This window comes from Mauremys reevesii, linkage group 4, assembly GCF_016161935.1.
Source record: "Mauremys reevesii isolate NIE-2019 linkage group 4, ASM1616193v1, whole genome shotgun sequence".
Lineage (NCBI taxonomy): Eukaryota > Metazoa > Chordata > Testudines > Geoemydidae > Mauremys > Mauremys reevesii.
In genome coordinates this window covers 134088255-134100524 of record NC_052626.1, presented here as the reverse complement: position 1 = coordinate 134100524, position 12270 = coordinate 134088255, and the positions used below count along the sequence as shown (strand labels likewise).

Sequence of the window (12270 nt, the reverse complement as noted above, 5' to 3'; positions counted from 1 at the left end):
CGCATATTAAGTGATCGTGAAAGGTCTCAGCCAACTGCTGTTGGAAAGACTCCCATTGACTAGAATGTCAATCACGGATGCTGTTAAGACTGGATTCAAACCTACTATAGTCAATAAGACTCTATTAACTGTAATGGCCTTTGGATCCGATCTTGAGAGAGAGACGGAACCTGAACCTACCAGCTGCCATAAGGAAGGCAGTCTCCAGGAAATGAAAGGTTTTTCCTCTGACATAACCATGGCATACACTCTGCTATCACCACACCCCTAGCTTTCCCATTGAGAAGGAAACAAAAAGAATCCACCCTAACTAGTTCTTGCAAAGGGTTTATTTATGGCCACCAGTTTAGAAAGGGGAAATCAAAAATAGGGGATTTCAACATTTTTGGTTCACACAAAAAGAAAAAATTCCAGCCAAAACCCCAGTCTTTGTTCAGCAACATGCCGCTGTCACCTACTACCTCTTTTTCTAATAGCAGAACCATTCACACAATCTCTAAAAAAACAAGTTAGGGAAGTTCTGGACTCAACATCTTCCTCTCCCTTCAACCCTGACACTGGTGGACTCTCCCACTGCACTTTCAGCACGTGCAGCTTTGCGTCCTATGTAAAGTTCTGCACTGGAATGAGAAGTTGGCTCTTAATGTAGACAGAAACCTGAACTGGGAAACACACAGCCCAGTATTCCAGGTAAAGCCCTCTGGTTGGTAAAGAACAGGCCAAATTAAATTTAAATAAATATTAAAGATGGGCCAGAACCAGAATGGTAGAACTGTACTAATGAAACCGTGAATAGCCTCCAACTTCGGGTCTGGATCCAAGTCATGGCTCAGACGCACCTCTTACATGCAATCAGGAGTTGCGCAAGAGTGAAATTTGCAACTTTCTGTGCTCCAAGAGATGCACAACCGGGACTCATCAAGGGAAGGCAATGCACTGACTGAGACACACTGCTCTTCTGGGGGACATAACTTTTAAAGGGGTCCTGGTTAAGAAGATACTTAAGACCTCTTCTCCTGCGTTACAAACACTGCTTTAGATTCTTACCACTGAATGACAACCTACATTTACTCCATCCCTGCCCCCATATGAAGTTTGTTTATTTTTGGAATTTTGATACTAAAAACTACTTAATCTGTGTTTGTATTTTTGTTCAGAGTTATTTCTCTTTTTGGTTCTCCTAATTAAACGCGTTTGGATTTTTTTTTTTTAAATCTTCCTCCAGGGTCTTTAAACATTCCTAAGCAATATGAGCTCTCCCCCTAAAACCTATTCGTAACACCTTGACTGTTTCACACACAAACATTTTAAGCTAAAATTTTCAAAGGGACCTAAGTGAGTTAGATGCCCATATCCTGGACCTAAGTGAGTTAGATTCCCCTAGGTTCTTTCAAAAATTTCCCTCTTTGGAGGTGGTGGGTTGGGTTTTTTTTTTTAAATAAACCATATGTAAACATTTGGTCCTATATTAAAGCACCATATCCCTTTAAATGCTTGACAGTCAATCATGCCTCGCCTTTTGCATAACATGTGGAAAATTTTAACGGCAGAACTTTCGACACTGGTGAACAAACACCACGTGCACCATTTATTACTAGTACTTTAATAAGAAGCAAGCAGGGCAGGTGGGAAGGAAGTGCATGTAAGGTGCACACACTATTCTGCAGGGATTTAAACAACGTACCATGTGACAAATTGACCAGCACTGACATATTATTGTACCATATTGTGCTACCATGTGATACGATTTTGATAGGGTTACACTTAATGAATATCATATGTTAAAACCTTAATGTGATACAACAGGACCATATGCCGCTACTGTCTCTCCCACTTGCCCTTCATTAACAAATGGCACCAGGAGGTATGTGTATGATCCCTTCTTACACCGTAGTATGTGAATCACAGCCAGAAACATTTAACTCAGAATCCAGAGCATTGGCCTGCTAAACCCAGGGTTGTGAGTTCAATCCTTGAGGGGGCCATTATAGGGATCCGGGGCAAAAATCTGTCTGGGGATTGGTCCTGCTTTGAGCAGGGGGTTGGACTAGATGTTCTCATAAGGTCCCTTCCAACCCTGATATTCTATGAAGTACCAAAAGCATAAAAACCAGAAAGGGCTGAACAGGGGAATAATTGCTCCAGAAAGGTCAGCATTAGAACATGTCTCTGCCCAAAAAAAAAAAAAACCACACACCCACACACACAACCCACCCACCCATACCTTCCACTGGACCAGGAGCAAACTGTGATCTTGCCTGCCTGCCAGAGAAACTGAGTCTGCCAAACTGATGCAAACTGCATCCACTGCCAGGAATGTGGACGGATCAGCCCATTGGCAGTCTCTATCATTGGCAGCTACATAAACTACCTTTATTTATTTATCAAATCAAAGGTGAAGATATTTCATGGATGTTACTCATCTGTCTCCCTCTCTACAAGGAAACAAATGCAATGACAGTGAAAAGCCCAGGAGATTCATGACATTATAAATAACACATTCACACAGTTTCTACCACCCACTCAATTTAAGTTTACATTTGCATGAGAGTGGGAGGACAATAAATTTTATGAAAGGGAAATTTAACATCACAAATGAGAGTTGGAGACAGATGTGCTCCATCTAGCCATAGAATGAACATGGGAAGCAGCAAAGCAAGCTTTCTGTTAAAGTGCATGAACACTAAGGGAAAAGCATGCTGATGAGTGACAGGCATTTCATCTTCCAGGGGCCTAGTCAAACTCCTGGCCTCATGGCTAATCTTGCCAACAACAGGGCTCAGCTCGGATGTTGGCAGGCAGCTATCACAAGGAACCAGACCACCAAACTCATTCACAGGGGCTGCTGAACCGCCTCCAGATTGTCGCAGCTTTGAGTTGCTACTGACCTAGGGTACATGTCTACCAGATGACCTAGAGCCCAATGGCTCCACAGACCACTAAAAAAAACCCAACCACCCCCCCCCCACACACACACACACACCACAGTTTGGATGAAAGCAAACTAGGGTGTTAACTCTCCCTGTGGTGCTAAGTTGTACACAAAAGGCCGGGTCTCACGACGCACTGAACACCCGCAGTGTCAGCAGAAATCAATGGGCTTGGTTCTCCACTGACCAGCATTTAGGAAGTCTTTTACACTAGAGCCAAGTGAGAGCACAACACTCCCTGATAAGAATCCTCCACTTACACCAATGGCTGTGACTCTACAGAGAGCCAGGCAGCAGAGAATGAGGTCCCACGCGTGTGCAGCAGCTCCGAGGACCAAAAGGACTCAGTCCCTACCATCAGGGCCAGACTTTCAGAAGAGCTCAGTACACTGGGTACATGGTTTACACTGAGCTCTTGTGAAAACCTGGCCCCAATTATTCTTTGTATTGTGGCAGCAGGAGGTGCTGCCACAACCGGGAGGCCGCGAGGCTTTGCACAGACACAGAACAAGATGACAGCTCCTAACCCCAAAAAGCTGACATCTAAATAAGCTGGGAGTGCTGAGCACATACCAACCCAACTCTGCACTCTTGACAATCTAGACCTAAATGTCAAATCACATCAAGTTGGAGACAACCAGTCAGTAACCAAGCACTGCAACAGAAACGTGTGTCAGTAGCAGACAGTGTGTTCAGCAATCAATCTCCAAGAACCCTTTGCTCTCTTAGATCACTTCTCTTGAGGTGAATGAACTGATTTATTAGTGTCAATTTAGGTCCTGCGACAAGAAAAAGGAACAAATACATTCATTAGCAAGACTAACTACTAATAGATTTTCAGCGTATTCATCATTTTTCCCCATGCTGTATTCAGGATTCATGTTACAGCTATAATCAGCTAATGTTATGCTCTAGTGAATGACAAATCAAATCAAAAAGTGTGAACTTCTCTGCTAAGTGAAAATACTACCCTGCCATCTATTAGTCAACTGCTGTTTCAGGTAATTTCTTGCCCTTTCACTGTTATAATGTGGAATGTCTTCTCCAGTGAAGAGGCATTTTCTCAAGATAACAAAAGGTAATTAAAACATGACAACGGTCACCTGAAAAAAAAACCCCGGAAAAATAAAATATTTTACTGTATATAAATCTAAGAACCTACATTGACACGCCTACTTTTGTGAAAAGTGCCAGTAAGATTTCGGGCTTCAATCCTGCAGACACTTAAGTCCACGTCTAACTTTGCTACTATGACCCTACTCATGATAAAGTTAAAATGTGCGTAAGTGTTTGCAAGGTCAGGGCCTTAATAACCATAAGTGGCCAGGACCTTCGTTTTAGGTCTCCTTTGAATGATGGCACCTCCAACACCACAGGCAGGGCCGGCTCCCGGCACCAGCCGAGCAAGCTCATGCTTGGGGTGGCAGATTCTACGGGGCGGCATTCCGCTCAAATCTAGGGCAGCACAGCCCCCCTCCCCCTTTTTTTTTTGGCTTGCAAAAAAAGCCAGAGCAGGCCCTGACCACAGGAGACTGTAATGCCTTCAGTAGAGAAGGGGAAAGTAAGTTCACCACAATGTTGACTTGTATTACCAAACTCCATGTTTTGCCAATGGAATCAAAATTAAACAGGTTTGCTTTTTTGTTTACTTCCATGTTTGGGCACTGCCGTCATTGCAGATGTCAAAACAGCACTGGGAACAGAGTATTTTAACTGCTGCAGGTTTGCTTGTTTGGAGGGATTTTTGTGCAGTACTGGAAATAAAAACGGTACTGACGGCATGTGCACAAACACATGTGCTGGACTGTTTTTGCAGCCTGCCTCAAAATTTCTCAGGTATTGGAGTAGAAAAAAAAATTAAGACTCAAGAGATTTAGACTCCTGACACGCTTCCTTTTCCAGATCATAGCACTTTCAAGATGGACAGTGATACTGACCTACTTTAAAAATTCACCTTTTATTTATTTAAAAGTTATTTAACTTATAGTTATCTTGTCTCCGTTTCTTTAGTTAATAACTAAATATTCCTCCATAAGCTATTGAACAAACCACGCAGAGTGAATTTAAGGACGAGAACTCATCCCCTGCCCCATCAATATCTAGTATACAGGTAATTCAGATTTGAATATGGTACACTAGCGCACACATTGCAGTGCCAAGTATAACCTCTGAAGCATGCATCCCCTGCCAGACACACAGTTTAATATACCAACACATGTCAGGATTCGATACACTTTACAAGATTCTACATGCTGCACAAGGCAGGGTTAGAAAAACAAAGAATACAACACAAGAGAAAAATCACTGTAGAACTATTTAGCTGCTTAAAAAAAAAAATACTGCTCCAGTACTTCACAGGTTATCAGTGCCATTGTTTGGAAAGAGGAATTTAATTACTGTCCTCTCTACCTCTAACTATATTAGCAGTTATAAGGAGTTGGTAATAGGAAAATGTAATTTTCAGCTACTTAAACAAGTAGATGTTATTGCCCAGACACAGGGCGAATGTCCATTCAGCACTGAACATGGAAGCATATTTTTCAGCTACAAAAAGGGAGAGAGAATGAGCCATTCTGAGCCAGTGCTGGGCACAGGAAAATGTACATCTACCTAACCCAATCACCCCATCAAATATTAAGCTTTGATTACTATACAAGAGTCAATTAAAAAAAATCAATAATCCAAGTTCCTTTGACACTATCCGAAGTTCCACACTGATCATTAAGTTCAATCAACCCTCTCCCCCAGTGTGCTATTTAGTTTATTGAGAAATGCCCTTACATTGCCAAATGGCATCTTGGCAGAAAAATATACATCATGCAATGATTCAGGAGCATCCTGCATTCTAGGGGCTAAATCCCATAAGCAGGTGCAACTCCCATTGACATCAGAGGAGTCAGAATGTCATGATTGTAGATCATTAAACTATGGAAATTCTATAATGAAGGTAGGACCATCATCATTATTACTCTATGAATTTGTGATTTTCTAGAAAGTCTTTGAAAGGGATGGGGAAAGACTATTATTAAATGTCACCAGCCCTCATGGAACAGCTGTTCTACATCTTAAAGCCAAAATGACAGGCGTTATGTGCTAGTGACCAAAATGAACCCTCGAAGCAGCAGTTGACTACCGCACATTAACACACGACAAGCTCTTTGCTACCAGAATCAAAAAGTCATCTGTCTCATCTATTCAAGCACCGTGGCAATATGCAAGTCCACAGTGTTGTATAGACAATCTTACATTAGATCCCAATGAGCAACACAGCCCCTGTGCATCAATTATCTGTCATCATCAATACAGCTATGTACTTAGCATGCCTTTACAGCTACTGAAGAAGGTAAAACAGGTAACCTACTCAAGAATAAATCTGCAAATACATTGTCAGAGTACTAGGTGATTTACCAATGGGGAAAAGGACAAGGCATACGATGATCTCAAAACTGCAAATTAAGGTAAATACCTTCAGATGTAATAGGTTTAATAAATGATAATGCACCATGCGGAAAAATGAGAGAGACAGACAGAGGGAAAAATATATTCCCCACCTGGGAGGTCACTCAAGGTTTAGAAGCAGGGAAAGAAACAGCTCTCCTCTAAAATATATGACTATAGGCACTACAGAAATAGCCTTCTGCATAAAGCAGTGGAGCTCTCCTAGAGAAATCATAACTGCTTTACAAGAATGCAAAACAGAAGCAACAAGGTTACACCATGTATTAGTTCTCTGAGACAATAGATCATGTTCTAAAATATATAGATTCCCTTCAGCTTATTTTTCTTGATACAATCAGTAGGGCGTGGGGTAGGGGATTTGGAGGTCACCGGCCATTCTCAATCAACTGCCACGGGGTGGGGGTATCCCAGAGGGGGGTGGCACCTGAATTCTGTTATGGGGGCTGAAGGGTTGGGTGATGAGGGGGTGATTAAATTTCGGATCGAGAGGGGCTACAGGTCCTTTGCAATGGGGGGGGGGGGTAGACCAGACATCTGCAAAGGGAGGGAGCGATCAGTCACCAGCAAGGAGGGGGGGAGAGACACTTACTGGTGCAGCGCAGGGCCCGTTGCTGCACCGCCTCCCCGCACAGGTCGCACCAGCCCCTGCCGAGCGCGAAGGCCTCGAAGCGGTGCCCCTCCCCCTTCTCCTCCCGCACGCGGGGGTCCCGGGGCTGCTCGAAGATGGTCCGCACGTCGGGCAGCTGGCGCGGCGCCCCGGAGCGCAGCCGCAGGCGCAGGTGGAGCAGCCCGGAGCGGGGCGCTTTGCCCAAGCCGGGGGAGGCGGGCGGGTCCTGGGGGCTGCAGCCGGCCAGCTCCACTTCTTCCCCGGGCGGGCTCGGGGCCCCGGCTCCGCTGCTGCCCGCGAACGGCTCCCGGGACTGCGGCACGGCCGAGGGAGCCGCGTCCTGCTGGGCGGGCGCCGCGCGCCCCGGGCCGGGGTCCTCCGCGGTGCCAAGGAGCCGCCTGCCCCCAGCTTCGCCCCGCGGGCGCTCCCCGTCCTCGGGCCCCCAGCCGCCTCCAGCCTGCCCGCTGCCCTGCTCCGTGCCCCGCTGCTGGGGCATCGCTCCGGCTGCAGCCCCCGCGGCGAGCTGCTGCTGCGCCGGCGTCTGGCGCCTCCACTGCTTCATGTCACCGGACGCCGAGCGCTTGAGGATCTTCTTCCTCTCGTTGGCGCTGAGGCTCTGCAGGAAAAGCTGCTGCTCTTTGTCCAGGAGCAGGGGGTAGGGGCATTGCCCGATGGCAGGGGAGGCCATGGCCATTGCGAGCCGCCAGCCGCTCCGAGCAGCCGGAGGGTGGCCGGGGAGCGCAGGCGCTTTTAAGAGGGACCGGTCGCCAAGCCTCAGCCCTGCTGAGCAAGGGGGTGGGGGGGATGGAGAAAGGAGGAGACGGGGCGAGAAGCAGCTACGCCAGCAGCGCTCCTAGGTTTGCAAACGCAGCTGCAGTGGGAGGCAACCTGTTAAAAAACAACCCTCCAACCCCCCCGCGCAAGTTAAACCAGAATCGTTCTTCAGCGGGGGATAGCACCTAAGCGAGCCCATCAGCGACCTCAGCCCCGCTGCGCGAAGCTCAAAACACTTCTTCCAAGAACCATTCCGTCCAGGGCCCGGATCCTGCAAACACTGGTGTACCTGTGTCCCAAGGCAATCAGTGTAACGCTACCCTGGTGCATGCACGCCTAGCTCAGTCACGTGTTTAGAGGAGGGAGGCAGGCACGGAGTTTTAAAGCCGAGCTAGCAGCCCTTCCACCAAATGCTACAGGGGGCCGGCCCTAGAAGGCAAACACACCAGAGGTGAGATTTTCAAGAGTGTCTCACTGATGCACCTGCCCCCACGTCATTTTCAAAAGTGATATAGGCAGTTAGGAGAATAAAAATCTACAATAGTTTTAGGCTTCTAAGTGCCCAAGTCACTTTTGAAAACAGGATTTATGGCCAGATTTTTAAAAGGTAGTCGAGCACCTACTGGGATTTTCAAAAGTAGCGCCAGAATTCTGTTAATAAGCTGGTCCTTTGGCACATCTAAGAATTTTGCCCCTGCGTTGATTTGGGGTAAAACAACATTCACAGTTTGGAGATTGATCAAGCGGTTTTTGATACACCATGATAAATAAATCAAAATGTTGTTCAAGGGTAGAGCGTTTAGACCAAGTTACAGCACCGCCTCCTTCCCTCCCGTTATTTGTTGAACGCCTATCTGCAAAACACTTTGGTCCATTAATTTCACACTTTCCCCAAACACAGTAACAGGAAGCTGTGCATGAAGATGCAACAAGGGAGTTTTTGGAGGGGAAGTTTTGAATCATTAAATCCTATTTATAAATAGGCTATATAAATATAGGATATTTAATATAAATAAAGTAAATTACAGCCTTTGCAAAACAGTAAACTACCACAGACCTATATTGTTATATACACAAAGATACATTTCAGCTAGTGAGCAGATACTATTGCCAATTAAGCTCACCAATATTTTCTCATTGTTTCCTTGTACTTCCCTTTCTGTCTGTATCCACTTATTTTATAGGTAGACTAAGCTCTTTAGGGCACGGTTTGTCTTTTTGTTCTGTCTGTACAGCACCTAGCACCTGCAGTCCAGATCTAGGACTAGGGCTCCTAGGAACTATATTAATAATAATGTAATTTTCCTACCTTTGTCACTATCACTTGTTTATTAAGATATTAAGATTTTTTCATTGTGCACCAAAATATTCAAACTTGGGTGCTTGCTGTTAGGTGCCTAAGTCTATATGTAAGGCACTTTCAGAGGTGACGGGCATTCACAACTTCCACTGAACTTAATGGGAACTGCAGCTGCTCAAGGTTTTCTGGAAGAAACAGGGGTGGAGGGGGAGGAAGAGAGAGAGAGAGAAAAAAATCAAGCCACTTACTTAGGTGCCTAACTTTGAGCTCCCAAGTTGAAAAAATGTTACTGCTCTTTTTTGGTATGTTTTATTCCCTGGAAGCAAAGTGAAAATGAACTCATCCACTTCCCATTGCAGGCAGCTTCTGGCACTAGCATGACCTAGCTGCAAGCAGAGTTAGATAATGTTTAGCTGCTTTTGGGGGCTTTTTTTTTTTTAAGTTTCAATTTGAATTTTTAATATCCCTGAAATGTTTCTTTTGCTTTTAGATCCCCCCCCCCCACCACAATAACCTAGCTTATGGGCCAAATTTGACCTGACTGTCCATTTAAAACATCAAGGGATTTTTGAGGTAGGTAGAAGGTAGGTGAGCAAGAACACCAATGAATGGTGAGAAGACTGTCTGCACAATCCACCCTGCTCAGCCTTTCCTCAAGGTGGAACTTTCACTTTTCTTCTCTCTGTCTTTCACATTGGAGTAAGCCAAATTGGAAGACCCATGCTTTACACAGGTGGAAGTGACAATGCTAGGTGCAAGGAGACAATGATCTTAGGTGCCTCCATTTCCATGTCTGCAGTATTGCCAATCCTTTCAATTTTATCATCTCACAATAGTTGGTGTTTTTCTTAAAGCCCCAGCTCCTGGAGTCAGGTGATTACATGAGAATCTTCCAGGGTGTCACACGGATTAGTCAGGCAAAGTACAGAAGGATGAGATCTTGACATGGAAGGTGCCACAGAAGTGCTCGGTATGAAAGGGGAGAGCTCCTGCAGTGCTTTGCCTGGGATGGGATGAATGAGTGATGTGGCTCAGCAAGATCTTTCCAAAGGAAATTCCAGCAGACCCCTCCAGTTTGTCTCTTGATTTTAACCAGAAGATTAGTAGTCACAGTAATCAGCACCTTTAAGAAAGCAGCAGACCAATTTAGTGGACAACGGGAACTAATGGAAATTTTCCCACTGCAATTACAGAGGTTATGTGCATTTAGAAAGTTGAAACTTATCTCTATACATGCCACAGGCAATATAAAGGGGGAAAATATTATAGACCAACTTTAAAATGGCTCCAGCCTGGGCCTCGAGGCAGCTGTACACCCCAAGTGGGTACACATCTAGCTACCTGCTTTGCATTCACCAGTGCCAAGCAAACAAGAGGTTTTCAGGGAGCACAAAAATAAGGGTGGCAAAACAAGCTACTGCTGTGGAAGATTTTTGCCTCCTCCTCAGAGCTTCCTGCAATCTCTGCTTTGCAAACTCATTATTTTCTATGCTTTTTCAATCGAGAGAAAAAGAACAAAAAGCCAATCATACCATTAAATGTAATATTGTACCTTCTGCAGTGCTTCTTGACCAGGGAACACCAAGCACTCCCTAAACATCAGTGAGGGTTCAGTAAGTGCCCATGAGCCAGCTATTGTCCCCATTTTACAGATAGGAAAACTGAGGGAGAGAGAGTAATTAGGTCAAGGTTTTAAAAAATGACATTATTTTGGAGGCTTCAGTTTTTGGGTGTTCAGCGAGAGAGAGGCTAAGAAGGTCTGATTTTCAGAAGGTGAATGGCTCCACAGTTTCTGAAATTCAGGACCTTAAGGCATCTAAAGTTGGATGTTTAAATGAGATATTCAAAATTGCTAGACACTTCTGAAAATGTTGGCCAAGGTCACATGCCAAGTGACCAGTAGAACCGGGAACTGAATTGGGTCTTCCAGGTCCCAGGCCATTGCCCTATCCCAGCACCACCCTTTCTTTCTGGCACAAGGGCTCTCGTACAGGTGTAAAACTGGTGCAACTCCGATGGTGTTACTTCTAAATAATTTTCAGTGAGTTACATGAGTTCCAATGTGAGAAAAATCAGGTCAATAATGTAAAGAGATAATAGCTTTTCATTTGCTGTACTGCAGGAAAATTTGAGTTCCTAAGTGTGTCTGTCACAATTGAGTGAGGGATGAACCAGAGATATTTAAATCCAAAAATAGTGGATCTGGTTTACAAGCTAATAGTGCCACAATAGCATAGAGATAGCATGAGGTTACCACTCAAGAGAGTTGCTAGTTTCATTCCTCATTTCAGCACAACGTTTTTTGTTTTGCTTTTGCCTTTTAAGATCCCGTCTTCACAATGTTCAGGTCCTGAGTTGTTTTAATATCATCGCAGCCGCTCTTTTCTATGAAGTCGAGGGCTGCGTTTTACTGAAGTGACAGAGTTACAATGCAGCTGCAGCCCACACACCCACCCACACACACCAGTAAGAGGAGAGAATGGAAGAATATTTGAGACAGGCAAACGCATGTTATGTCAAGGCTGCTTCATCAGAGATTTCTACTTCAAGGTTATGTGGGATTTGAAAAGAAAAAGAACAAAAAAAACCCCAGAACTTCAAATAAAAATACATGGGCCCCAGGAAGAGTCAATCCAAAAGTTTTGCTTCATATACAATTATGTGACAATTCCCCATTGGATTCTGGGTCTGTTCCAATCACATGCATCCTCTATACTTACACGGCTGCTGGACTGGAAGAACTCACTTTCTCACACGTTTCTTGTCCTGTCAACATCTGGTCTCATGATCTGCACACAGGACCAAGACTCAGGAATTCTTGAGTTCCAATCTTGTTCTGATACTGACTTTGTCTGTGACCTTGAGCAGATCAGATAGGGAAACTAAGGCAGAGAGGCTATCAGTAAAATAGGGATATTTACTTAACTTGAAGATGGAGGAGGACAGAGTTTTTATATTTGTGAAGTGCTATGTATTCTTCTGCATATTTAAACAGATCTACCATTATATACACACAAATTGCTTTCCCCCAACTAAAATGCAGCAGCCTCTGTGGAGAGACTTGGCAAATATTTAACAGCACAGAGCCACACTACACAACTGTTTAGGGCAGAACACCACTAACTAGGTGGAACTGCAGGTGGAATTTAGATAGGCCCAATGCTCTTACCTCTGCACAGATCCAAACCAACAGTAGAATT

The 12270-nt window shown here is 44.7% G+C and overlaps 1 protein-coding gene across 4 annotated transcripts in view; it reads right to left on the bottom strand.

Moving 5' to 3' along the window:
• RASSF5 (Ras association domain family member 5) overlaps positions 1-12270 on the bottom strand; it is a 122721-nt gene that overhangs the window by 97633 nt on the left and 12818 nt on the right. For 2 of the 4 annotated variants that reach the window (XM_039534436.1, XM_039534435.1), the window contains exon 1: positions 6979-8053. The exons of 1 other annotated variant lie outside the window; for it this stretch is intronic. In XM_039534436.1, coding sequence (XP_039390370.1) covers positions 6979-7690 — 712 coding nt within the window. In that variant the 5' untranslated portion in view covers positions 7691-8053. Of the gene's footprint in view, positions 1-180; positions 206-6978; positions 8054-12270 lie in introns of those variants that run through there. One more of the 4 variants, XM_039534439.1, reaches the window with a different exon arrangement.